Below are 27,672 nucleotides of genomic sequence, written 5' to 3'. Positions count from 1 at the left end.
TTTCCTTTTTCCCTCTTGGTCCCTGGTTTGGTCTTATCGTTGCGGCCGGACACGTTTGAGTCCGTCGAGGGTGCATTTCGTCAACATGAAGCCGACGCTTCGGGTCGCTGCGGGCGTCGTGCTGCTGTTTGCCACCCAAGCTATCGCGCAGGCCAATCCGAGATTGAACTCGACAGCCATCACCAAAATCTTGGCCAAAACTCCAAGTTGTGCTGTGAGTTCTCATGATTCTCATTACTGCCCCATGCCTGGATCTATCACTATGAATGTCAGATTCATCGAATTCATCATCATCATCAATCAATCATCGCCTCTTGATCCTATCATCTACTAACAACCCCTTGCGATGTAGATGTCATGTTTCGCCGATGGGTTCAAGAATGGCAATTGCACCGTCGCCGGTCTGACAGATTGCGTTTGCACCAATATACCATTGCAAGCCCAAGTATCAGCTTGTGTACAGCAGTCTTGCAAGTTCGAACTCCAAGTCGGTATGTCATTTCATTGAGCTCGCCCTTGCATCCACATCACAGACTGACCGTTGTTGCACCTCGTATCAAATGCAGTCACTGCTAGGGTATCACAAGAGCTATGTCAGGGCTACCCATATCCAGAACGCCGACGAACCTCACGAATATTTTCCGTCGTGTTACCGACAATCGCCACTGCCATCGTCGCCCTTCGATGCGTCGCGAGATTGCAAGTTACGAATCAGCTGTGGTGGGATGATTGGACGGCTTTGATATCATTGGTATGTTGGGATATTCAAAGGTTGTCACTGACATGTGCTAACGGTGGTAGTTTTTTCTCTTGCTGTCATCCGGTTTGGGATTTGCAAGTATGCCTTCGATTCTCTCCTTTCTGTGACGGAATCAGTCGTTGACCCAGGACTTTTCTAGATGCTCAGTTGGGTTTTGGTCTACATTATTGGGATATCGAGCCAGGCAGTGGAAAGACAATTCTACAGGTCAGACAGCACACCCCGTATCGCGCTGGCTACTCCTGCTAACCAACGTCGATAGATCTTCTACGTCATGCAGATGTTTTATATCTTCATTCTGTCAGTACCCTCTCGAATCCCTCTGCGCATTCTTCACCGTAGCTCACCGTCTGCCAGCGTCTCCGCCAAAGCCTCCATCTGTTGCTTTTACACACGTGTGTTCACGACCAACAACAAACGGTTCCGTCTAGCTACGAGGAGCTTTATGCTCTTCCTTCTCAGCCATGGTCTCATGTTTACCTTCCTCGTTGCATTTCAGTGCTTGCCCGTCCCGGCGATATGGGATCGATCCATCGAAGGACGCTGTCTCAGCATCAACGCCATAGGCTTCACAGGGTCTGCCTGCAACATCCTTGAAGATGTGATACTCTTCATCATGCCTATTCCCGAGCTCATGAAGCTGCAACTCAGCATGAGGAAGAAGCTTGCGCTGGTCTTCATGTTCAGCGTGGCGTCGTTGTAAGTGAACCCTGGCGATTGCTCCCAGTGGTCTAGTCAAGCGTGCTGACTCAATGACAGTGCTTGCATCGCGAGCATGATTCGACTGAAGTACATGGTTTCCTACGCCAACACTTACGACGCTACATGTGAGTTGCCCGTATCAATCAACCTCAGGTGAACTGCTCTAACCATGCACTGCAGGGGACAATGTCGACGTCGTTATTTGGTCCTCCATCGAGATCAACTTGACAGTCATGTGTGGCAGTCTTCCCGCACTCAGGCCTCTGTTCAAGAAGATCCCCGGGTTCATCAGCACCGTCAAGGAAACAGCACAAAGCGGGTACCGACACGGGAGGAGATCGCAGAATCCATCAGGGGCTGTCAAATCAGAAGCTTCTCGTCACTCCATTGCCCTTTCATCAGAGCCCTCTCCTCGGAAGCCGATGGGCCCAAGGCCCTTTAGTAGCAGTACAGCGTCGAAGGATGTTTACATCACAAGAGATTCACGGATTGATTCAGCCAGTCACGATGATCTGGAACGGCTGAGGGATTGGGCTCCTGATAAGTCGTCATCATGATCAGGGAGTTTGACGTGATGGTGGGTAGTTGAAGAATAGATATGAAATTACGATTCGAGAACCATATGCCTGAATGTGAACACCGGGCTCTAGAGCGTAACAGGGTTAACTTGACGATATTTGGCACCAGTGCCGACATCAGAACTACAGGGGGCTAATATGGATAAGTTTTGACGACCCCAGGATGAAATAACGTCGCCTGCTTGATTTACCCCAACCACTTGAGCCGTAGGTGATCAACTGTTCATTTAATCACCTAGTTTGCGGCCAACTTCAAGTGCTACTTTCTTGAGATGGGTGAATTAATGTCTTGCCGGCAGCGTCACAGGTGGTGAGTCTAGTGCTCCCTTGGGCTCTCATCAGCTTAACACTACCACATGAGAAGATTTTAATTACTAGCTAGGTGGCACATGTTTTCCAAACATTCTGAGCGTAAGAGTCATGCCAAATGAGCTTTAATTAATATGTCTACCATGGAGAGTTGAAGATCATCGTGACGTGACTCGGCATCATCACAATGTCAACTTACGCTCCGCGGAACGCGTGGGCATAATTTCAAGTGAGCAACATCAATCTCTGTTTCTCTTTGAATATTTAAGAGTGATATCTTCCATTTCAATAAGAATTGGGGGATTCTCTGGATTGCAACCGACTTCACTCAATACATGTAGCGAAAGGGTGCGTGTTTGGTGGCCTGTACATTTCATCTCCTAAACTCATCCAACTCGACGACATTCGTAGACCCATCAACAACAACGTGCAGCAGAAGGGTCAACATGCGAGTATCAATCAGCCTCATACTTACTGCTATGGCTTCGATGTCAGCAGCCAAAGATTGCGCCTGGTTCTGGTCATACCCTGCCGACAGGAGCTCAAGCGCCATCGACCAGCGCATCGCCCACGCCAGAAGCATGTGTGAAGCTGGAATCGGCGGAGATATTAGCGTGGCGGAGCAGGACCTTCCTGTCGGTAGCGACAGCAAATACCTGAACCGTTGCAGCGTTTGTCGAGGAGCCAGGGGATCGACCAAGGACTACGACAGATATGGATTCTCGATTCGTTGCGGGTACTACGGGAACGGCAAGTGCTCGGCTTGATGGCGGCTCACATTGTAAGGGTCCTAAATCTTTTCCTCGTGAGCGTGTTTGGTACTGACCGAGGACAAGAGGATGTGGGTATGAAATGCGAGAAAGAAGAGATTGGAGGCACGACGATCAAAGCTGCTACTTGCATCATGTCCGAAAACAAGTTATAGGAAGAAACAATTGAATAAGTTGTAATTGGCTATGAGTTACGATCTTGGAGAGGGAATGATTCCTTATCCGGTCATTGATCTAAGGTCTGAAGTATGCCGAGTCTCAAGTAGCATCGCAGGCAGCAGGCACCTCGTTGACGCCTTCCAAAGTGCCGGCTACGCGTACGTATGTCACGAACCATGGCATTCCGCAGCGTAACGTCGATGCGGCATGTGAACGTTTTTGTGCTCGCTGTACCTGATGATTTAGATGATGAGCATGCGATTCATTATTTCACTATCCCAGACGATTCTTCTTGGTGTTGAGGGGGGGAGGGGAGGGGGGACGGCTGGATTATGTACGGTGCCCATACTGACCATGTCGATGCGTAGCGTTGAGAAGGGCCGCTAGAACTAAGCAAGGCTCCCTTTAATTTACCAGTGTAATACGCCTTGGCTTCCAGAAATAGAATACCGAACCAGCCAATGAATATATTGAGTTCCTCACCAATACCAGGCACACCGTGAATCTGGGGGTGCTGCCACCAGAAACGCTGAGGGAGGACTGCAGCCCAATGAAAGACTAGAAGCGCCCTCGAAGCCTTCTTTTACTGGTTGTGATTATCTGAAACGGTCAGCTGCGGCTGAATCGGTTGTGCAGAGGTCCTGCCGTCAGCTGAGCTGCATTGGTGGCTTGAGGTAGGCAGAGTGAGACGGACTCAGGGGGCCAAAAAGCAAACATCGCCACTAATACTAATACTGCTTATTTCCCTGTCCCACGCGCCGAATTCCATCAAACTTGCCGTCTCAATCACTGTTGCGATGTACCACGCGGTCTTCATCCTCCTTGGCGTGGTTTTCGCCCATGCTGCCTCTGCGGCAGATGTTTTTCGTCGACCACCTGGCGCTGGGCCCACAAGCGACTACACCGACAACCCAATATATACAATCGGGCAGAAGATTACATTTGTGTGGGAGTCCGATTATACAATATTCGACATCCTTCTTTGGAACGATAAGGTAGACACCAAGACTGGATATCACCCTTACACCAGGATACTCCGTAAGTCAACATTCTGTTACCGCGCGAGATACGCCCCTTTCAAGCCCAGCTGACCTTCATCCTAGAAGGATGGACCTCTAAACAGTTCACGTGGGAAGTCAGCTACAATGCCTTCACTGCGGACGCCGACCTTTCTTTGCCCGTTTACTTTCTTCAACTCTACCAGTCAGGAAATGAGACTGTGGCTGTTACTTCACACTATTTCAACATAACATCAGGTGCGACAACATCATCTTTGACAGGGACGATTCCAAGCGCGACCTCAGCAGTCGCGACTCTCTCGAGCCAAACCTCCACACCCACGAATGCTGTCCAGACTAGCAGCTCGAGCGAACAGGCAGATAGCGGAATGAGTGGAGGAACCGCAGCGGGAATCGCTATTGGAGCTACGTTGGGAGCGATATTAATTCTTTCTGGGTTGGGATATTTCCTATGGAGGCGACGCTCTCGCAGCAGAACTGGCGGTGACAAAGCCGGCGGTGTTTTTGAAACCAATGACGATTCTCACCAGCCGTATACAGGAGAATGGAAAAATGTTAGACCATTGGAACCTGTCGAGCTGGGGAATGCAACCGCTAGACCGGTGGAGCTTGAGCATAGCTCGCGCGCATTTGAACTGGGCGACGAGAGACGCTGAGGCAAGAAAGTCCGGGGTGAAAGTGTATGATACATCGGAGAAGACTTATGTAATTGTCAGAGATAAGATTAATCTAGGGAGGGATGTGGTAAAGACCCTGGAGAAACCCAGGAAAACTACCAGAAGATATCAATCCTCCTCAACCACCAGTATGCTGGCAGAAGAGAATCACAAACAGCTCAGGGATACCATCAATGACAATGATTTCGATGCCAAATACGTCAAAATTCATATAATGAACAAGCCCACTAAAGAACAGAAGAAGACTGGCAGTACATGAAGGCTATGGACCTACTGGTAGGCGAAGAAGAATGGTCGTAGGCTCATCACAAACTGGTTCTATGGATATCTGATACAGACTGCAATATTCGTGAAGATCTGTTTCAATGCCTGAGAAAGATCAAAGCCGCAGAAGAGTCAGATTTGGGTCTCTACAACTTTTGGGCTGGCCGCAAGAGCGTCGAGGAAGGGGGAACTATCCTAGGTGATCGGAACTGGCACACGCTCTGCACCTCCGCGAAGGCGATCGAGCAGATCTCGAATTTATGTGACAAGGGACAATGAAATCGAGATGACCGCTGAACATTGGATGTCAATGGACGAATATGCAGAGGATCTTATGGATTCCGCACTTAGGCGCGTTATCGTTTGAAGGGCGACGGGGCGAAGTGGAAAGGTGGATGAACGAATCGGGACATTGGAGACTTGGATACGGCCGAGCTTTTTGGTGATAAGGTGGGAATTCTACCGGATTTAGAGCGGGATATGGAACCTTCTTTTGGGAAAATGCCGAGGAAAGAGTTGGGCAAACGCATTCATGAAGAGGTTAGACTTGAGATAGATTGAAGCGATTCGCCTAAGCAATGTTGGTCTGTTGGAGATCACCGCTTGCGAATGTCAGGAGTCATACGTTATAATGCATACAATACATGACACAGACCTACCAGTAACCTCTTGGTAAAAGGCTTTGAAGCTCGCAGCATATGTTCCTCAATCTTTCTGAAAACTATATGATTGCGTCTTTTCATGAAACAATACGTGGTACACGCTCCACGCAGAATGTGACAAAAATATGTACCGAATTATCGGGCTACTCCCAAGCGCACTGTGAAGGTCTTAGAGGGAAAGCTCTACCAGCTCGTGATAATACCGCATCTCAACCGTTATGCCCAGTGATTGACAATCGTGTATAATTTGCGCGATATGTTTCCGTCGTCGCTGCACTTTGTCCGGATCCTCCAGGGTTCCGTCCCAGGCCTTCATATGCCACTCGGCAAGGGCACTTAACGCTCCTTCTTTCAGAATTTTGACCGATCCCGTTGAACCGGGAACTTGAGAGTCTCGCATGATTTTGGAAGCTTGGTTCCAATCAGTTGCGCCAGCTGCCAAATTCCAATCTTCCCATCCACATTTTCCTTGCAAACCGTCTCCATCGGGTTCAATTGCAGGCGAACCCTCTGTTGGACATTCAAGTGTGGACTTCAACAGACGACGTACACATTTTGATCGTTGTACAGATTGGGAACCCCGGAAGAACTCTGCAGCTGCAAAAACGGAGTTATCGCCAGAGAAATCTGGTATCAAGGCTTTCCCTCCATGTTCGATCATGAGCTCCATCGCTTTGAGTACAGTCTCTGGATTGTTCCTTGTCGTCTGGAAAAGCGTAAGAAAAGGCGTTTTCCCTTCCTCATCTTGCAGGTTGGGATCTGCCCCTCTTTTCAATACGATAGTGAATAGAGGAATTATGTCGAGATAATAATATCTTACACAACACCGCGCCAGCATATGTAGCAACGACACACCAAAACCTTTCTCAGAGTTTGGACGTTGTATGAGATTAGCATGGGTGCACAAGGTCTTGCCCAGGTCCAAAATTGTGTTTTCGAAGTCGAATCCGAAGTCTCTTCTATCGACTGCTTTGAGATATGCTGATAGCAAGGTACTTTCTGGAAGAAACCTTGTTTGCGGATCAGCTCCTTTGTCGATCAGGGTCTTGATAACGACGCTTTTACTCCATACTGAGGGGCTATCTCGTAGGTAGTGCGACAAAACCACTTCCAAAGGTGTTCTGCCATCAGGGTGAGGCAATGTGGGACTGGCTCCGTTTTGAAGGCAATGAATTTGAGCGGCTGAGATGACTTCTTGATGTGAATCTTCTGTAATGAGTCCATGGAAGGGTGTCATTCCGCTTAGGTTCGCTATGTTGAGGTGGCATTTCTTGCTTATCATGGCGTAGAGCGCGGAGGAGTGCAAATCTGTGGTCCTACTTGCCTGAGCAAGATTGATCACGGCAAGGTGGACAGGGGTATCCCCATTTTCGTCTTGAACTTCAGTGTTTGCGCCAGCGGTCAGAAGATAACGGGTGAACGTCAGGTTGGAGGCTGCGAGATGAAGTGGGGACTGCCCTAATTCACCCTTGGCGTTGACATTGGCGCCGAATCTTATCAAATGGTTGACAATGGTTTCTGATGTCCCCTTTGCGGCGTAGTGGAGAGGTTGGTTGCCGGCGATATCTTCATCGTCGACGGAAAATCCGTCATACAGCAATCGCCGTACTTCTTGTTCGTCTTGTCTCAAAACAGCGAGGTGAAGATGACTTCTTCTATCGCCGTCGCCACTGCCATTTTGTGGAGCAGCACTGGTAGCCCATGTTGTATGGAATTGTCCTCCATGCGACAAGGATTGGGACGTAGTATTGCCGACGGCGAAGGCATGATTGCTATGCACATACGACGGGTCAGCGCTGGAACAATGGACCTTCGTGAAACTTGAAGTTAGTATCCAGCTCGAGTGGATGCGGCACGAAAGAAAAATATTTACCTTGCGTTGAAAGCCTGCGCAAAAGTTAGACCAGAAGCAGCAATAGTTCTCTTTTCACCATTTGATGATTTTAAAGGCCTTTTTGAAGGCTGAGAGCGTCGATTTGGTTTTGGGAAGTCTTGAGTGCTATACTTCATGTAGCCCCATTTGCGCATCTGCGTGCGGTACGACCTTTCACTACATTCAGATGTCAGCAAGTTGGCGAGAAACTACTATGGTAAGTGTCTATAACTGACGAAGCTTTGAAGTCATGCCGGCCTTGGATGATCCGCATCACCTCAAGAAGCTTCCGATTCTCCACGTGATAAAGTTGCTGGATCTCATCACGCAGGGGATCCCAATCCTTCGTCATCTTCAGCAATGTTGCGATAATCCGAAGCAGTCGACCAATTGGAAGATGTAGTCGGAAAACGCCGGCAAAGCCTTGTGATGTCCGTAGTGGGATGGTTGAAGGGGGATGGCCTGGGAAAAGGTGACGCGGTGCTTTTGAGAGCCTCGCCAAGAGGATGGAAACCACGTAAGTTGAAGCGAGTAGACCTGAAGTCTATACAGATCGTGTGATGTAAAAGGGATGGGGATGAAATGTCGGGGGTGAAATGTCAGGCTGTGAAGGAGAGAGAGGGGAAGCAAAGAGAGCACGCTGCGGGTTGTAAGGCAACCAACTGAGATTGCCACATCTTACCTGTCCAATCTCGACAGCACCTGCGTGCGGTACCTATGCAATATGCAATTTTTCGTAGTGCAGTACAGATCACTTAAGTTTCCCGATCGTTTATTCACTGCAACCAAAATCTTGCCTTTTGCATATTCGTTGCAGATCTGCACTTTTTCCTTCTGCAAAACTAAGGTCTGCAGGCTGATGTTATCCTCCAGCGAGTAAATTCGGTTGTATTCCTCAATTGCCCGCGTAGCTGCATTTTGCAGATTTGACAAAAAGCCACATGCAAACTGCAATTTCATCTATGGCTTGTAGACACTTATCAAAACCGTTCGTTTGACTCACATAGTCGAGATTCTGCACTTTGCATATTATTTTCTTTAGCGAAACTGCAAAATGTACTATTGAACCAACACCGTGCTGCTCCGTTAGTCCCATTTAGAGTCAGTACTCACTACCTCAAAATGTGCTTTTTGCAGGTCATTCCAATGTGAAGATGATGATTTCAGAGCGTTTAGATGTTGCCTGCTCAAAACTTCTCACTTGCTGCTCACACATCGTACTTTACTTCCCAACTTTGACCTTGAGTATTGAGTATTAAATGCCTTGGTCCTCCCAGCAAAGATGGAGGCTGCTTTCATCCCTCAGTACTCTCCGAACTTACGTCTCGGATGATCTTATTATTTTGGTCTGCGGACTTTACAACCAGTACTGCAAACTTTCTGCTCCGTTTAGAATCGAGCATCCCGTCTCGGCGCCTTGCGGACCCAGTCAAGCGATAATTGTTAAAGGGTGCGTTCAGCAAATGTCACATCATTACCCGACATACGCTGGCTTTCATTCTGTCAACACGTCATTGTTTTCTCGGCAGCTCTTTTTGCCCAGTTTCTCAAGCTAACGTCTGGTACTTTCCCTGCTGTCATAGAAGATCCATGGATACTACCCAAGATCCGTCTGCCGGCTGCGCCGACCAGCGATGGAACCCCACCAGATCCTCATCAGATCGATCAAAGCCTGTCACGCAGCCTCGACTGACTGAGGACGCCCTTCGTCGCCATAACGAGAAACCGAAAAAAGATGCAAACGATGTCAAGAGGGCCCAGGAAGGGCCTGCGGTTGTTCTTCGAGAGCTGCGCCAACTTGGAGTGGACCTGGGTGATGATCTTGCACACAAGATTACCCCCGTTAGACAAGGCATGGCTCCAATGGAGAGGTTCATCGAAGAGCTGGATGGCTATGCCAGCAGCGCCCGAGCCGCGTGGGTCACACTTGAACACTCCGCCGGCAGTCGTGGTGCGACCAAGGCTTTCTCTAACAAGTCTGGATAGCTTGGTGGTTAGACAATGTAGATCTAGCTAGCTACGAGCCATCTATGAAGATGCGTTATGCTTATTATGAAGCTTAGCTTCTCAAATCCTTTTTGTTATCTCAGTCAGTCCGAGAATAAAAACATGAAGTCACTGCGTGCTGAGAAGAAATATTTGAGGATGGTTTGCACATATCTATGGGCTTATAAACCCTCATAGTGTTGAGTGCTAGGTATGTGCACTTATAGCGTGTCCTCGTTATGTGGAAAGTTTTTCTTCAAGGTGTTGCTTAATACGACTTTTGTTTGTGCCACGTGATGACCACACCTTTTCTGAAGAGATATCTGAAGGTTATCGAGGCACTAGTAGGTGAAGGAGAAGAAGAGTACTGGGTCCATCCCAAGCTGGCTCCATGGACGTTTAATACAGACAGCAGGTATGAAGCCGCCTGTTGCCTGACTGAATGAACTATGATAGCGACATAAAATAGGAGAGGATAATGGCTGGTATCAAAGATGGTACTTGGACCGAAAAAACCACATGCGTATGATGCTTGAAAAGATGATGTCACCATCAGCAAATAAGGTCGCATTTTTTAATGAAATTTTGGCTTTTTTGAGGTGCCAGTATGCGAGGAGTATCGCCATGATTGCTGATATCCGTCGTTGCTCAGCGCCTCATGGAGTTTAAACGACCAGATATCTCACGTACACATTCAGCACCTAGAAGGCGCGAATACCCACACAGTCTCTTGCGAAATGGCATGTTCCATTCAGATAAAGAATTGTCTCACTTTTTTCCTCTTGGGGGAAGTGGTTCTTTAAGTTACGTACTTGCTCTCTAATCCGGGCTTACGTTTTTGCATGTGATGCGAATAACCTCGCGGGCCGATCGACGTCATCCCGTCATCCTGCAGGGGGCGGGGGTCTGACCCTTTTTACACAACCCAATCTAGACGACGACGAAGTAATTCACTTCTATTAATCATATAATTCATCTCATCATCACCACATCGTGAATCCCTGATGGCTGAATCATTCTCAGCCGATAGTGCCAATTCGGCAATCAGCCGGTCGCGAATCCCTATTGTCGACCTGGAAGGCCTCAAGGATCACGCCGAGTCCCAGGCAGCGTTGCAGGCAGGCAAAGACCTCGTCGAGGCCTTCAAAACCGCCGGGTTCACATATGTTAAGAATCACGACATCCCGCAGCAAACCGTAGATGCGGCATTTCAATGGGTTCGTGCACCCCGCACCTCATCATAGTGTAGAATCTCACGTTGGCTTTAGAGCGCCAAATTCTTCTCATTGCCGCAGTCCGAGAAGGAAAAGGCACCGCACCCCCCTGAAGGATGGTGGCATCGTGGCTATTCGGGCATCGGCCGAGAAAAGGTGACGCAGATGTTGTTCGACGCCGACGAAATCAGCGAACGTCGCAAGATCCCCGACTTCAAAGAATCGTACGAGATCGGCCGCGAGGACGACGATCATCTCCCAAACATCTGGATCCCCGAAGATTCGCTACCCGGTTTTCGTCAATTCTTCAACGGATTCTACGAGGTCTGTTATCAGCTCGAGCTCCACCTGCTCCGCGGTATGGCCCTCGGCATGGGTTTGGACGAGGCCTTCTTTCAGAGTTACCACGTGAAGAAGGACAACCAAATCCGCCTCCTCCATTACCCACCCGCCGAGGAAAAGCTGCTTCGCGCGGGAAAGGTCGAGCGACTGGGCGCGCACACCGATTTTGGCTCGATGACGCTGCTCTTCCAGGACGAGGTCGGAGGGCTGGAGGTGGAAGACCCCAACGAGCGAGGACGCTTCGTGCCTGTCCCCTTTATCCCTGGGACGATCGTGGTGAACATTGGCGACTTCATGCAGCGGTGGAGCAACGACACGCTGCGCTCGACGATGCATCGCGTGCGCGCGCCGCCGTTGGAGACGAATGCCAGCGGTGACCGCGTGACCAAGGCGCGGTACTCGATCCCGTACTTCATCGGTGCCGATCAGGAGCAGACAGTTGACTGCATCCCTGGATGTTTCGGGCCAGACAGACCGAAGAAGTATGACCCGATCAACAGCCGGGAGTACATCGAAATGCGCCTGAATGCGACGTATTGAAAAGAAAGGAAAAGGCGGGAATTTCCCACGTGTATTTCTTCCATCCGTTTTTCTTGAGGGGAAACTATGGAGTCTAGGCCCGAGAGACAACCCCACCGTCCCATCAGGCAATGCAAAGACAATGCTCTGGTTGGCGGTTTTCAATGTCAAAGTCGCGTCTCGTGGAGAACAAGCCCAGAATAAGGTCATCCCCATGCCTGCTCGTGCATGTCGTGTCCCGCTGAAGAATGCCATGATGCCCATGTGGTTGGCTGACCTCGTGTTGATCTCCGACGCTTACCACCTCGATTTTGGTGATGAAAGCCGAAGATGCAGCAGCATTTTCCTCTTTGGTCAACGCAACGACCTCAACGCGCCCCTTGCCACGTAGAAAACCTGCAAAACTCCATCAACACCATCGGCAGATGGCCACCCACCGCCAGAACACGGTGCTTAGGATCCCCAGTCCGGGCTGGCGGACGCGGTGAGAGACGGAAGCGAGGTGGGAATCGAGCACACGACGGCGGCGCGTTATCCGCTGCGGGGATGTATGGACGTCTGTGGTTCCTTCATATAGGATGACAAGGACCAGGGCCTATTCTCGTGACTTGAGGAATTCGTTTCCACCGGCTCTCCGTTTCGTCGAGGTCTGAATTTCTCCTAATCTCACCGCCGAGGATCCGACGACGACAGACGAACTCGAAGCGTACCGGAAAACCGACGACGGCGCATCTTCACAATGTGCCCCGAGCAGGACGAGGAACAGGCGAGCGCAGCGGCCCAACAGCAGCAGGACGCGGCGGCGGCCGCCGGTATCTTACCCGCCGAGCACTGGGTGCAGGCAGCGCGAGTCAGTTGACACTGGCGGTCCGACCGCATTCCCAGAAAATGGGTTACCGGAGATGGATGATTGACGGTCGTGCTAGGATGCTGCTAACGACGACGACAACGATTCTGCGTTTGGCGGCGGCAACGCCAGCTCGACTGCGTCTATCACATCGACTATTCTCGAATACAGGAAAATTCACGGCCGTACGTTCCACGGAGAGGTTGGCAACGCCCAGTACTGGTTAGAGGAGCCGATTCGTACCACGTGCCTTAACAGTCTACTAACACTTGGTGAAGGGGAAGCAATGACGAGCAGCAGAACGAGTGCTGGGATATTAAGTGAGATCAGAAATTCGGTTCAGAGACGCATGGAACTAACAAGTAGCAGCCATCATCTGTTGACTCTTTCCTGCGGAGATAAGTTGCATCTGGCACCTATCGACAAGAGCAAGGTAGGGATCTCATGTCATTCCAACTGCCAGTTATGAAGCCGGGCTGAAACGGTCAATATAGCTCAGCAAGGCACTTGACATCGGAACTGGAACAGGTAAGCAATGTCAAGAAAACACTAATTATCAAGCTGACAAAACTTTTGCACGCAGGCATTTGGGCCATGTGAGTACACATCATGCTTGAGACGATATGAACCACAGAAGATGTTGAGACATCGATGACTGAACTGCGTGCAGCGACTTCGCCGATGAAAACCCAGAATGCGAGGTAATCGGGACGGATATCTCACCCATCCAGCCCAGCTGGGTACCTCCCAACTGCAAGTTGTAAGTGCCAGAATATGTCTCTGCCATATCGGTCTTTCCTAGTACATGTCTAACGATATGATAGCGAGATCGAGGACTGCACCCGCGATTGGACTTTCGCCCCAAATAGCTTTGACTATATCCACATCCGCTTCCTCGTCGGCAGTATCGAGGACTGGCCGGCATTGTTCAAGAATGCCTACGACGCCCTGAAGCCCGGTGGCTATCTCGAGAGCTTCGAGGTTTCCCCCGCCATCATGAGCGACGACGACACCGTCCCGGAGACGAGCGCGCTGGGTCAGTGGGGCAAGTTCTTCGAGGAAGGGGGGCGGAAGATGGGCCGGACTTTCAGAGTCCTCGACGAGAATCTGCAGCGGATTTCGATGGAGAAGGCTGGCTTCCGGAACATCACCGAATGGAACAACAAGGTACGAGACTTGGGTTTGCATTCAACCTGGCACCAGAGATGAGATGAGAATAATGAGGCACGCGAGGCTAACAGTGAGCCCATCCAGGCACCTATTGGCAATTGGCCTAAGGATCCCGCGAAAAGGGAGATCGGCGAGTGGGCGCAGCTGACGCTTCTCTCCGACATCGAAGGTTACGTTCTTTTCATGGCCAACGTTATGTCTACTTGGACCAGAGAGGAGATTCACATCTACGCCGCACAACTCCGTCGCGAGATTCGTTCTGGAAAGTTGCATGGGTACTACCGCCAGAGGGCTGTGTGGGGACAGAAGCCTATACAACCAGAGGCGTAGGATATCCCAACATAGCTGTAGACGTGCTAATGAGGGAGAGCTGTCCAAGCCCGTGAAACCAACAATGTTATCAACATCACTTAACCCAGCTCGTTGTGCAGGCCTACATGTAGTTTCAGATGTTGACGAACATAACAAGAATCTCAGCGAGAGTGACGAGTCTCAAGTGACAATTTGCTGGCATTGTTTGGTTTACATATGCTGCTTTCATCTATGGCGGTCCGGTGTGTGCGGTGCTTCCACGTCAGATATCACATTGCCATGTGTTTGAGAAGTGGAGTTGTCAGAAGGGTCGACAGAGTGTGTGTCACAAGATATCGTTCGATGTCTGGACACCAGGCTCCTCATTGAAGACTCCCTTGCCAGGGATTATGCAGCTGAAGTGGACGAATGCAATAAGATTTGCTGACATGTATACTCAAGGTCACGTTGGTTCCAGGGTGTGTTGGCTGTTGTTGGCCGTTGAGGTCCACAACCCCGTTCCGTAACCCCTTTCCGCGGGTGTATTCAGGCAATGCGGATGTTGAAGTTATTGATGGAAGGGACTTTGGAACAAGTTGAGACGTCACGTCAAGTGCTCTTTCGTTGTATGGTTGGATACGATCCAGGGCCCATAGCAGGACCGAAAGCCATAGGCCAGAATGTCTCAGGATATACCACGTAGGAGGCCATGAAGACCCGGGTATCATCCCGAATAAACGCATGGGGCATGAGTCCATTTAACCGGCCGCTTACAACGGCAACGAAACCGGTCGGTTCCATAGTAAATTGAGGGTCTGAGGAGGTTGACCTTTGCATCATTAACCCCTCTCGTGTCTCTGCAGATGTTCCTCTCATCTTCCTTTTCGCCACGAACTGGTAGTCTTGGAATCTTTGAGATTTTTACTAGAACTCAGCATGGCATCGTGGGACGTCAAGAACAAGTTTGCGCTTGTCACCGGCGCCGGTAGCGGTAAGCTTCGGTCACGCAGCGACGTATAACCTCTTCGTCTCATACATACACCTAGGTATCAACCTTGCTTTTGCTCAGCAGCTGTTGGAAGCGGGTTGCTCCGTCATCTTCGCCGATATCGCGCTGCTTCCCGAAGCAGAGGAATTGATCGCCAAGTTCCCGCACCCGCCTGCGGATGGAGCGCCATCTGCCGTCTTCTACAGAATGGACCAGTCCAACTGGGCTGACATTTCGGCTACTTGGGAGTTCGCCCTGAAGACGTTTGGCAGAGTAGACCTGCTATGCCCTGGAGCCGGCGTCTGGTACGTTTGTTTGCTTACATGCTCGTCCTATTCTTCCAGAAAAAGTGTGATCATCGCGAGTTCCGAAAAAGTCGGACCTAAAACAAAAGCTCGGATTTGTATCTAAAAGACTCGTACTGACGTAGATCCCTGCAGGGAACCGCCAAGCAGTGCCTTCTGGCACGCCCCCGGCATCTCGCCCTCATCCAAAGACGACCCCAACGGCGCTCCCGGAGTCTACAACATCTTCGCCGTGAACGCGATGGGCCCCATCCGCTTCGCCCAGATCGCGCTCGACTACTGGCTGCACAACAAGATCGCGGGAAACCTGCTCCTCGTGTCCTCCCTGAGCGCGTACCTGCCCATCGTCAGCACGCCGCTCTACAACGCGACCAAGGGGGCGCTGAACTCCTTCGCGCAGAGCCTAGGGCAGATGAGGGCGCGCCTGAACATCCGGGTCGCCTCGATGTGCCCCGCGACGACCTTCACGCCGGCCGTCATGCGGGACTACTGCGTGGGCAAGGTCCGCGAGATCGATATGAACATGACGGCGACGGAGTGTGCCGAGGTCATGCTTCGCGTGGTGTCGGAGGCCGAGTTTGGGGATGGGACTGTTGTGGAGGCGATGCAGTTTGGGAGTAAGGAGAAGTCGGAGGTGAGGGTGAGGGTCGTGCCGTACCAGAGCTTGATGCCGGATATCGACATGGACGGGGATTTTAGCGGGAAGAATATTTTGGTGGAGGATGAGAAGTTGTGGGAACAGTTGAAGACGAAGGGAATGAGGCCTTGAGCCCTTGACCTGTGTAGGAGGTTAGGACTTTGTCTATATGAGCTTGTATGCTAGAAGAATGATGCTAAGCATGGAATCGATAAATTTGGTGAAGCTTGCTGATGTTTTTTAATTACTGACCTGGGCGTTGTTTATGTCAGAATTGCCGAAGCTCAGGTATCGTATCATGACGGATATACGAGCCCTAAGGCCTGGACTTTCCTGCTACTAGAACATGGTCAGTACGCGTCTCACACAAACAGTACTAGTCTAGAAACCCAGATGAAAACAACGAAGGATTTCAGAATTCAGATAGGCTTTGAACTACATATCGCTGGTCTTCAGGGATTCAAGCCCTGCGACTCCACCTGTCCAGTCTGAGGCAGCTTGACTTATCCGGCATCGCCGCATTTTGTCGTCGCCCTATGATACTTCTGATATTTTCGACCCAATTACAGTCTGACTTTGACTTAGAACGACAGACGTAACGATCCGCGGAGTGGAATTCATTGCCGTTATCAAATACCGATACCTCGTAAAAGCATAGAACGCTGCAGCGTCGCCGGCCAATACATAATCACCCCGGGCCGCCAGCGTCAAGTCTGGGCCACCCACCTGCCACATTGATATCCGATATGATGTCTTTTCAGCAAATAAGATGCATTGTGTTGGTGATGGTCGACCTCTCACGTACGTCTTCGTCCCAGCCGCGTGTTATCCCCTGCATCCATCGTGCGCCAAGTCGACCAACAAAACCACAAAGATGGGAACCGCCGTGCCGTTCCCGCAGATCTCCCCGCATTCTCCACGTCGGTGTGCCGTCGGTTTCCCGCCACTAGCGGGTTTGCCTCGACGGGACTGGCGGATATTATGGCACGGCCGTCTCCACGCTGGCGGAATTCGGGATTGAGCTCAGAGTACATAATAGCAGTATGAAGGCCAGCCTCTCGGGATTATGGTTTTGGTTTATGATGTTTTCGACATTGAGTTGATTTTCTAGATGCCTTCACATTCTCCCGATATGGGCAATGACTCTTCTTTTAAGGAGCTTTTACCACGTACACGGAACCGACCATGCGGTGAATCCTGACGAGCGCTTTCACCTCGGGTTTTCTACTAGATCATGACTTATGACTAGTACCGGCTGGTCGGCCACAGGGTCTTTCAGCTTCGCTACCTCCGGTTCAGCAAGAAACTCTCGGAATTCCGCAGAAACTCCCTGGATACCTCTTGCATGAGACGAGAAGGGGCTCCATTAGCTCCGTCTGCGGGAGCAACGGGGAATACGAGCAATTCTGCGACGGATTCTGTGGCGTAGCCGGTCCAGGTGTACACCATCGTTGCCCACATCACACCTTGAAAGCGATCTGAGAGCTGCGACCCAGCTCTTGTGATCAGGACCAGGCTGTAGCCTGTGTTGAGATCCCGAGCTAGTGGAGACCTCAAAGTCTTCGACAGGCCGAAGCTGACTTGAGAAAGAAAAGAGCGTTGGAGCCATGAAAGATGTTTAACTTACAGGTCAGTCTTGTGCCCAGTCTCGTTACTAATATGAACCCATGTATCAGGGCAGATTGCTGACAATCATCTCGAAGCTACTCGACTGCTGCCTTGGAACGACGATTTCGATAACCGATTATCTTCCAGCAGGCTAGAAACAAGAGGCAACTCACCGTCTTTGTGGAAATTAGCAGTAGCCTGCATGTGCCATCAGCGGTGTCCGAAACCATGCTGGAAGGATCGAGTATGTGAGAAATCGGAGACCTCCAGGATCCTTGAAAAGCCCGCTGAAAATGCGTGGGACGATATCAAATGCAAGCTGAAGCCTGGAATACGAGCTCTTGTTGTCGTCGATGATGTCAGTCTCGCAACTAGAGCCCGTTAGGGACACAGAAGCTGAACACCGTGGCCAATATTTCTGCAAGGAAACCCGGTGGCTTCAAATACGTTCTCGAATAGGCCTGCATACTGCGGCCGCATCGAAATGTGTATGCTTCGAAGTTGCATCAGACCAAACTTCAGCGCAGCATGGTTCCGCGTGGCAAAAGGAGGGAGGTAAGGTTAGGAACTTAGGTTGCGGGAGCACCCGTCTGGGGTGATGGCTTGACAGGAACACGGCCCTTCGGAGACGACGGAGAAGCATGGTTCAAGACATGCAGCACGCAAGTCGCTCTATCAGATCCGACCATCTAGTCGACGTCAACAAGATTTACATGTGCTCTGCACAGCGAAGACAATCGGAAGGACCTTGGATGACAGGAACGATCGGCGGACATTTCGGACAGACAAGGATGAATATTGCGCGGCGTAACCCTCCCAAGGACGAAACTGGCTCCCAGGACCCCTCATTTCCAGCTGTCCATGGTGCGACGGAGGGATGCCGGTGTCTTGATTGGATGGAAGTCTTGAAAGATGCATCCAAGTTTAGAAGTGTTGCATTCGACTCATACCGGAGCTCATCAACCTGAACCAACATTTCACGGGCCCTCGACCCGGAGAGTTATGCAGGTGCGGTATTGCAGGTACGGGGAGCGTGACATTGGACCATAGGATTCCTCCATCAGGATCAGGAGCTTCAAGGAGCGGCGGCCAGGAAAATCCATCTCATTCTGAGTGCTCTTCGGCTCGTCGCTCCGCAAACCCACCAGGGACCCACACTCGGTCTAGCCCGACCCGGTTAGACCGGACCTCCGGCCGGCCCAGTGATGCGGAGAAGATCCACATATGAGGGGCGGTGGTCGTTAGCCGAGCCAACGGGGCCGCTCCAATCGTCCTTGAAAAGCGGGGGAATGAGGGCGTCCCGGACCAGTCATGCTGCGCTTTTTGGGGGAAGGAGGGAAAGAGGAAGGAGCAGGAAAGAAGCGTGTGACTTGCTGTTTTTGAAATCGCCTCATTCCGAACATCAACGACGTCCTTTTTTGATATCAGAAAAAGACATATGAAGGAAAGAGAACGAGGCGCCGCCATCGATTCGCGATTTGAATCTCCCTCACGACCTTGGTCCATCTCATCCTCCCTCGCACTCACCTACCAATCATGAGGTACTCCACAGCATGCTCGGCGTGTCGGTAAGTCATCAGCCGAACCCCTTGGAGTCCTATTCCAATCCTCGTTCTATCTCTCTGTCTCTCCGCCGTCAAAGAAGATCATCTAGCTCACCAACATCATGATAGCGCTCGGCGGCGCAAGTGCGAGGTGCCCGTCGGCGGCGGCCAGTGTACATACTGCGCAGCACAGAACATCGCCTGTTCCCGCGCAGGCTCAATCATCCAGCCCAAAGCCGTCCCCGTGAGCCCCGTGTCCATGGCGACGCCGAAGACGCCAAGTGTCACCGAGATCATCGTCGCCAGTCCTCCCGGAATCACACCAGCAGCCGCTGTCGCCGACAAGGCGCTCTGCTTCGAGTTGGTAGAACTGTACTTTAGGTATATCCATGACCAACTCCACTCGCTCTTCCACCGGCCGAGCTTCATGCTGGATCTTCACGAGGGGAACGCCCCGTTAGTGCTGGTCTATGGAATGATGGCGCTGTCAGCAAGGTAAGTGCTATTCGGCTGTTGAAAACCTGTGCTTGATGCAGCGTTGGTGGCTGACTGAAGCAAGATTCTCGTCGAATCCAATTTTCAACGGAGTCGCTCCGATGTCCAGGGGAGAGCTCTTCGCCAACGAGTGTAATCTGCTTCTCAACTTGCGAGACGTGTCTCTCACAAGCATCCAGGCATGCGTGCTTCTTGGTGCCTACTCAATTGTAGAGGGTGAAGCAGGGGCCGAGAGCGTACTGTATTCTGCAGCTTGCAGGATAGCCAACTATCTCGACCTCCCAAACCTCCCTACCCCTGATCCATTACAGAGGGAAATCCACATCAGAGGTATCTGAACATGTTTCAGTCTACTTTCATGGGCACTGGCTAAGATTTACAGTCTACTGGTCGCTCTGCATGATTGACGTCTGGTCATCAACCGGCGTCAACCTCCCCCGTCTTATGGACCGTCGTATGGATGTCCCGCTACCCATGAACGAGTCGACATTCCTCAACATGACCCGCGCGAATAACAATCACTTCGATTTCATACTCTCGCCCAACCGAGAAGACTCCCTCATCGCCCAGATGATCAAACTAAACAGCATTCTCCTCAAGGTCAACGACGCCATCAAGTCTCTGACGTCAGACTCGGCAGTAACCAACATCGACGAAACCGTATCCACCCTCGCACAAGAACTAGAGGCCTGGGAACTCGAGCTCCCCCAGAACCTCCGTGACACCCCAAGCAACCTCCACTCTTTCGCCGCGCAGGGCCTCGGCCGCATCTTCATCGCGGTCCACACGGGCCACTACCACTACAGCCAGCTCCTTTTCTACCAATACCTCGACGAGGTGCAGCGCTTCCCCGCCTCGCAGACGGCACAAATCTTCGCGCGCAAGTGCAAGGAGAACGCGATAGGCATGTCGCGCATCATCGACCTCGCCAACACGACCCCCGGCTGCGACGCGAAGTTCAACATGCTCGGCCACATCATCGTCATCACCTCGTCCATCTTCATCCACACCCTGCTCTTCGAGACCGACGAGGCCGAGATCGCAAACGCCCGCGCCACCCTCGAGCGCCACTTCAACACCCTCGTCGCCCTGCGGGTGTACTGGCCCGGCCTCGAGGTGTGTTTCGTCCGGCTGAAGACGTTCCACGAGCTCTGCCGCAAGAGCATGAACACGAGCTACCGCATGGACCGCTGGATGCTGAGGTTCCTGACGGAGTTCGCGCGCCCGATCGACGAGAAGGAGCGCGACGAGGACGGGAACATGGACCTGGATCGGTGGAGCGTGGGCAACATCGGAATCAGCCCGGAGAACTGGGCATGATGAAGGATTCCGTGCAAAAGTCTCACCGCTATTGCCTGAAAAGTGAGCATACATGCATGCCCGGAGACCAGCGTCAAGCCCCGTCGGTTAGTGCCATTCTGGATCTTAAGACGGGAACGAGTGCTCGCACGCCTAGGCAGGCAGGCAATCCTACCTCGGTTTCGTTGTCGGAACACCCATCGGAAGTCGGAGTAGATGACCCCCAAAAGCTCCAGCAAGGAGCTGTCACCGCCGGCTTCTCGATCAGTAGGTAGGACGGAGGGAAGCGCAGCACCCCGCATTCCGGAACCCCGCATATCCACTTGGAGCGGAGAGTGTCCAGATGTGGGCTGGAGGAGCCACCAAGGCGTCTTGGCTCGGCAGCTTCTGGATCAGTCGAGTTGGATCAGTCGGCATTCGGTGCAAGCGTGTCAGCGGCGCAAATCCAGTCATGTGAAAGATGAGGTTGTTGTTCTTCCGGCGTAACCCATCAGTGAGAAACCAAAGAAACAACTTCGGACTTGGAAGACGGGCTCAGTTTCACATCCTATCAAAAAAGGGCGTATTATACATGGATATTGTATGCTTATTCAGTTCAATGTTGCTTCTACACAATACATAGCAAAAGGGCTTATGCCTGAACCCCTCATGAGCAAGACAAAGTATTCACAATTAAGCCACCTCGCTCGACTTCGCCGCAAGAGTGTGCCTCTCCGCACCATCCTCCTCATCCGTCTCCTTGCCCGCACCAACACCCGCCTGAAACCTCGGGTGATCCCCAAAGTGCCTCACGGGCACGCCCTCGTGGAACATGCGGTCGATCTCCTCCAGACTACGCCCCTTGCACTCGGGCACGCAGAAGAAGACGAACAGCGCCGAACACACGGCGATGCTGCCGAAGATGAAGCCGACCTTGCTCTGCAGCGCGGCGTACGGCGCGTTGAGGAGGTACGGCAGCGTGAAGTTGACCAGGAAGTTCATGAAGATGTTCACCAGCGACGACGCGCGCTGCGACCTGTCGCGCAGGCGCAGGGCGGGTATCTCCGTGACCACGACGTAGGTGAGCGGGCCCCATCCCAGACCGAAGCCGGCGCCGAAGAGGAGGAGCATGCCGACCATGCCGGACTTGTACGAGTCCGGGACCGGGGTGCGCACGCCGAGGCCTGCCATCGTGAAGAGGGCCGATGCCTGGATGAAGGAGCCGAGGAGGAGGATTTTCCTGCGGGCGCGTTAGATCTTCAACTTTGTGTACGCGGGTTTGCAACGGAAACTCACCGTCGTCCGACGCGATCCGTCAGGAACAGACACGTGATGATCAACCCGCTCGTCAGCGCCGAGGACCCCAGCGTCACGTCGAACGGGTTCAGGGTGCCCAGCGACTTGACCCAGACGGCGCCGTACTGGCTCGCGAAGGCCTGGCCCGTCGCCTGCTGGAAGAAAGACATGCCGACGGCGATGGCGGTGCGCTTGAGGTTGACGCCCTGGAAGAGCTCGCGCGTGCGGCCCTGCTCCGGCTCGTCGAGGAGCGACTGCTGGATCCTGGCGAACTCGAGGGCGATGGCGTCGTCGGACATGGTGCCGGCGCGGAGGGCGTGGTGGGCCTTCTTGGATTCTTCGACGCGGTCGCGGAGGAGGAGCCAGCGGGGAGACTATGGATTTTGCGTCTCAGCGTGAGTCTGGAAAGGGGGAGGGCGGCGGCGGAGGCTTACCTCGGGAATGAACCAGATCAGACAGATCACGATGGTGGGGATGACGTAGAAGAGGCCGAAGGGGATTCTGTAGGCGCGGCTATCCTGGAACTGCGAGGTCCCGCGGCAGATTGAGTTGATGACCAGACCGCCGAGGCCGATGGCGAGTTGGTAGGTTCCTACTACCATGCCGCGGACCGGTGCCGGGACGATCTCCGATTGGAAGACGGGCACGACGGAAAGCTCAAAGCCGACGTAGACATCTATAAGAAGTCAGTACTTCGACACCAGACCGCTGGACGTCGCGTCTCGCGTACAGTTGAGAATACGGCCCACCAGGATCTGCTCCTTCCTCGTCGAAGTGACCACGACCGTCGCGCTGATCAAGGCGTACACGCTCATGACGAACATTGTCGTCCGGCGGCCGAAGCGGGCGCTCGTCAAGCTTCCGATGACGAGACCTGTCAGGTCACTGAAATCAGCCGAGTCCTTTCTCCGGTGCCTTCTGCCAAGGGAGGGCGAGAACACGAACCTGCGGCGAAGCCGATGTAGTTGAGACTGTTCAGCAGCGAGAGGAAGTAGGTCGGGATCTCCCACGTCTTCTTGGCCGGGTTGTACTCGCCGAACTGCCGCTCGAAGGCGTCCATGGCCTGCGTCGAGGTGAAGGCCTGGTTGTCAAAGCCATAGTTGAATTGTGACAAGGCGATGAGGAGGACGGAGGCGAAGAGGCGCTTGTTGAAGTGCTGCGTTATTGACTTGAGCCCCATGATGTCGGTTCGTTCTTCGGCCGGTCTTGTATCGACAATGACAAGTGCAGCCTGCGGAATCAAGACCTCACTAGGGTGTCACCGTACGGCGAGGAGAGGAGTCTACGAGGTTATATGTCGTTGCATTGTCGAGAAAGGGGACTGCCTGCAAACGACTAGTACACGGAGACTTTGCCCTTCCTCCCCCATGACTTACACATCGCCATGTCGTGACGATGAACCAGACAACAGGCACCGAGACTTGCTTGCTAATGCGTAAAGCGTAAGGCGGTGGAGAAGAGAGACGGGGAATGGCTGGGGTTGCAGGGAGAGCAACGCGACGGATCTCGGCGGATGAGGACGAGGTGATGGCGATTGGTTCGAGCGAGATCCGGCGAGACCCGGTGGGGGTCCACCTCTGGGGTCGTACACCATCTTGGCCCCGTCTTGCGTGCTTGGAGAGAGATGATTTACACCTTGCAACCCTGGCCCGGGTAAATGGGATTGGGGTTTCTCCGATGTCTTCTTCCACCTCTTCTGCCGGCTTGCTCCGCAGCGCCGAAGTCGAGTCAAGAAGACGTCTGGACCCCCGAGGTTGCGGGATCCGAGTCGAGGTAGCTGGACAGGAACCAGCTCAGCTCGCCGCTCATGTCGAACTGGGACGGCGCGACGTAGTAATCCTGCGCGAGCTGGTTCTCCGCGAAGCCGGACCACGTCATGGGCCCGTCGAAGCCCGGGTCGATCTGACCCAGGCCGATGGAGTGTGCCGTCGTCGGTTGGTAGATGTCGCTGGGCGCCTGCATCTGATAGTGAGACGAGTCGTCGGCCATCGAGACGTCGCCGCCCTGGCTCGGGGCCAGGGAGCGCGCGGATAGCTGTGGCGAGTCGGAGTGCTGGATGGCGATCTCGTCGACCGTTTTGGCGTCGGCGTCGAAGCTCTGGGCGAGGGGGTGGTATCTGCTGAGGAGGGTGTTGCGCTGGACTTCGCTGCTGACCGGGGCCGCCTCCTCGGGGCTCTCGACGGTGAGGTGTCTGTTGTGGTTTTCGGTCTCGATCATCTTCTTGACGTCCTGTTGCAGCACCGCTATGATGGGCACGATGTTGGACATGTCGTCTAGCAGCGCGACGTTGCTCTGGCAGAGGGCGTCCACCGTCTCGTCGTCGAGCTCGACTGGCGAGCCGGTGATGGGGTCGGTCAGGTTCTTGTATAGCCCGTACCGACGGGCGGTGAGAAGCGTCTTGGTGCACTGGTGGACCATGTTGCCGTATCCGAGGCCGATGGGTATGCGTGTCTGCTTGGAGTGCAATGCTCCCTTGGACCGCAGGGCTTGGAGATGTTCCCACATCCTTGCCAGTCTCAATGCGTGAGAGACGGCCAGGGCACGCCAGGAGGATACAAAGTCCGGGGGTGCTTTGGCTATGAAGCTCGCGGCGGCGCTTTCTCTCGCATGCCCTGGGAGGCACGTCCGGTAAAGATCGCAGGAGGATTGCAAGAACCACGAGTTCAGGGTGATATAGGCGGAGAACTCGGGTGTGGTCGAGTGGGAGAACATGCTGCGCTCGATCGGTCTGATGTGCGAGGGCATGTGGTCGAGAAACCGGGTGAGCTTGTCTCTTAGCTCTTTCAATGTCGCTACTGCTTTTGCGACGACAGCAGGAGATGAATCGCGTCGGCTTTCAAGAACGATTTCTTTTGTCGACCTGTGTGGAAGTTAGTCTCACATGTATCAGAAAGACATGAGAAGAAAATCAACATACCTCAGAATGTCACAGCGAAGACTGTAGAGAATCATCAAATAGGCCCTTGCTCCGGCGTCGTGAGATGCCAGTGCCTCGACTCCATCACTTAACTTGCTGGTAGGCTTCAAGAGGCCATGTCGGAAGGTGTGTTCAGGATTTGGCAAGCCGATTCTCATCCAGCGCGAGGGAAGACACGTGAACTCATCGAAACCTGCTGAAAATCCCTTATCCATCCACCAGACGTGCCAGACTAGACGTCTATCACACTCCCTCCGGATGACAGTCGCCGTGTCCGCATCCGGCGGCAAGGGCCTGTCGTCGTTGAGCTGGAACGACACGCATAATCTAGCCGCGGTGCTTATCAACAGCCACACCTTTCCGAACTGCCTGTAGGCGAAGTTCTGAAACTTTGAGAGCGCCATGAGCTGGATGTTGAGCACCTTGAAGACGTTGAGGTTGGCGAAGATGTACCCGTCGACCTCCTTGGCCCACTGAATCGACATTATGCGTGACTCCCGCGATCGCGAGACGAATATGGCCGCCGCGGCGCATATGGATGTGCATAAAATGGGCGGAAGCTTGCCGGCGTAGAAGTCCTCCATCATCGACGGCCGGTGGAAGAAGTCGTAACCTAGAGGATACACATGATCGAAAAAGACTTCGAGGTGTTGCCGGATGACATCCGTACTGAGCAACGACTGTTCAAGAGACGTATTCAGCGAAGGAGGCCTGGCGTAGTGCTGAAGGGTCGACTCGGCCTCGTATGAAGCGCTCTGGCTGAGCGTGCATGTGCTCGAGGACTCCGGGGATGCCGACTGCTGCGGCTGGCCGGCCTGACGGCTCTTGCGTCTCGATGGCAGCGTGGGATAGGAGCAAGTGAGGTTGCGGCGGTTGCAGTGGAAGCATTGCGGACGGTGACCGGAGCACTTGGCCTTCTGGGCCCGGCACTCGGTGCAGGCTGCGGCGATGCGCCGGCGCTTGGTCCCGGCCTCGGTGAGGGTCTCCGTGGGTGCGAGGAGATTGTGTGGATCGCCGGGCTCCGAGGAGACGGCAGACTCCGGGTAGTTGAATGTGCACTCGAGTCTTAAACGGTGACAGTTCTGGCACGGCACGGGGCCTCCTGTGCATTTTACCTTAGCGTAGGTCAGTATGAATGACAATCAGATCAAAGAGGGTAGAGGGTCACTTGTACCTTTCGGCGCTTGCAAGTCAGGCACCGCGGCCTGGGCGGCCACGTCTCTTCGGAAACCGAGTCCGGGCCCGGCATCATGTCTCTCTTCGGGCCTGACTCCTCACTCTGTGTGGGTTGAAGAAAGTCGGGCGGGCATCTCGAACGCGCGGGGACCGCATCTCATTCACAGACGAGGACGGCCGCGCGGGACGCGGAGCCCGGAACAGACCGAGGATAATATGACCCGGTGTCCCCAGTTCTCCACCGGAGCGAACTGACGTGCTCGGAATGCGGGGTCATCCTAAGCCAGTTTGTTACAAGGGCCACCCACTGGCAGTGCCATTTCACGAATTGTAGGACTTGGAGGCCCAAGATGGGAGAGCACACCATCGCGGAGTGAGATGGCGGAAGGTGGTCTTGGTGTTATTGGATGATGGGATTGTGAACTGGTAGAGGATAGTTGCGGAAGAGAGAGATAAAGATGAAGAAATGTTCGTGCTTGATCCCTGCAAAGACGCACTCGAGAATTCGTTATCTTGGTATTAGTCAGCTACTACACCGACCTATCAATGGTTCACCGAGATGGGTGCTTTTCACCGACACCCGTGAGCGGGGTTCCCTTGGAATCAGCATGCTGCCGTCGGGCCATCGAAGCAATATCTCCTGCGCCAGGCTCGCTCTCATCGATGAAACCACATCGTTGATACAATGGGGCGCCGTCTTTGCTTGCGTCTACATACGCTCCTACGCCATTCTGGTCTGCCAGTTCGCATCCCCATCTCACAAGCATGGAGCCGGCCCCTCGTCTTTGGTAGTCCGGATGAGTTGCGACTGTGTCTAGGTCTGGTGTCATCATAGTCAGCGATTTGCGTACTTCGAGTGATTGGAAGGTCGCACAGTAGTGTTTCTCATTTCCCATGACCCTTCGCCTTTCGTTCTCTTCTCTCGCGAAGAAGACATCGCAAACCTCCCCGGGCATATCCTCATGCCAAGGTGGGTAGCGTCGTCCTCGGTCCTCCGGCATAGATAGATCCCACTTCGCGTACGCCGCTATGCGCGACCGGCCATTGGTGTCTAACGTGTCCGGATCAACGACTTTGATGTATCGCTGGAAAGGCTTGTCGAGAAGATCGTGACGGTTGGCGTCATCCCACCACTTGCGGACCCCCGGGGTGTCAGGCCATAGGCGCCGCAGCTCAGGGTCTGTGAAAGCAGCAAACCAGACTTCAGTGAGAGTAGGAATGTCTTCCATCGTCACCATCTCCAGCCTGAGATTACTGCCAGGTGCCATCTTATCGATCATGTGACG

At 53.0% G+C, this 27,672-nt stretch overlaps 5 protein-coding genes across 5 annotated transcripts; 3 read left to right on the top strand and 2 right to left on the bottom strand.

Moving 5' to 3' along the window:
* Nucleotides 1–85: 85 nt before the first annotated feature.
* CkaCkLH20_01888 (uncharacterized protein) lies at nucleotides 86–9,759 on the top strand (the record flags this gene model as incomplete). Its single annotated transcript, XM_038884607.1, has 6 exons — nucleotides 86–214; nucleotides 1,023–1,060; nucleotides 1,118–1,459; nucleotides 1,520–1,587; nucleotides 1,643–1,758; nucleotides 9,457–9,759. The coding sequence occupies 6 exons, from the start codon at nucleotides 86–88 to the stop codon at nucleotides 9,757–9,759; spliced, it is 996 nt and encodes a 331-aa protein (XP_038750307.1).
* A 1,004-nt stretch (nucleotides 9,760–10,763) lies between these two features.
* CkaCkLH20_01887 (uncharacterized protein) lies at nucleotides 10,764–11,855 on the top strand (the record flags this gene model as incomplete). Its single annotated transcript, XM_038884606.1, has 2 exons — nucleotides 10,764–10,976; nucleotides 11,028–11,855. 2 exons carry the CDS (start codon nucleotides 10,764–10,766, stop codon nucleotides 11,853–11,855), a joined length of 1,041 nt encoding a protein of 346 aa, XP_038750306.1.
* Nucleotides 11,856–12,573: 718 nt separating this feature from the next.
* On the top strand, nucleotides 12,574–21,039 carry CkaCkLH20_01886 (C6 transcription factor; the record flags this gene model as incomplete). The annotated part of the gene is made up of 15 exons (XM_038884605.1): nucleotides 12,574–12,684; nucleotides 12,761–12,903; nucleotides 12,960–13,001; nucleotides 13,051–13,114; nucleotides 13,176–13,209; nucleotides 13,265–13,277; nucleotides 13,352–13,441; nucleotides 13,506–13,848; nucleotides 13,936–14,177; nucleotides 15,078–15,133; nucleotides 15,189–15,435; nucleotides 15,571–16,167; nucleotides 19,354–19,719; nucleotides 19,784–20,049; nucleotides 20,102–21,039. The coding sequence occupies 15 exons, from the start codon at nucleotides 12,574–12,576 to the stop codon at nucleotides 21,037–21,039; spliced, it is 3,552 nt and encodes a 1,183-aa protein (XP_038750305.1).
* A 651-nt stretch (nucleotides 21,040–21,690) lies between these two features.
* On the bottom strand, nucleotides 21,691–23,473 carry CkaCkLH20_01885 (sugar transporter; the record flags this gene model as incomplete). The annotated part of the gene is made up of 5 exons (XM_038884604.1): nucleotides 21,691–22,237; nucleotides 22,294–22,667; nucleotides 22,728–22,969; nucleotides 23,024–23,167; nucleotides 23,239–23,473. 5 exons carry the CDS (start codon nucleotides 23,471–23,473, stop codon nucleotides 21,691–21,693), a joined length of 1,542 nt encoding a protein of 513 aa, XP_038750304.1.
* A 548-nt stretch (nucleotides 23,474–24,021) lies between these two features.
* CkaCkLH20_01884 (uncharacterized protein) lies at nucleotides 24,022–27,666 on the bottom strand (the record flags this gene model as incomplete). Its single annotated transcript, XM_038884603.1, has 3 exons — nucleotides 24,022–25,153; nucleotides 25,211–26,325; nucleotides 27,148–27,666. The coding sequence occupies 3 exons, from the start codon at nucleotides 27,664–27,666 to the stop codon at nucleotides 24,022–24,024; spliced, it is 2,766 nt and encodes a 921-aa protein (XP_038750303.1).
* Nucleotides 27,667–27,672: the final 6 nt, after the last annotated feature.

This window comes from Colletotrichum karsti (assembly GCF_011947395.1).
Source record: "Colletotrichum karsti strain CkLH20 chromosome Unknown Scaffold4, whole genome shotgun sequence".
Taxonomy (NCBI): domain Eukaryota; kingdom Fungi; phylum Ascomycota; class Sordariomycetes; order Glomerellales; family Glomerellaceae; genus Colletotrichum; species Colletotrichum karsti.
Note: the sequence above shows the minus strand (reverse complement) of the source record. Positions and strands in the feature narration are given on the sequence as shown.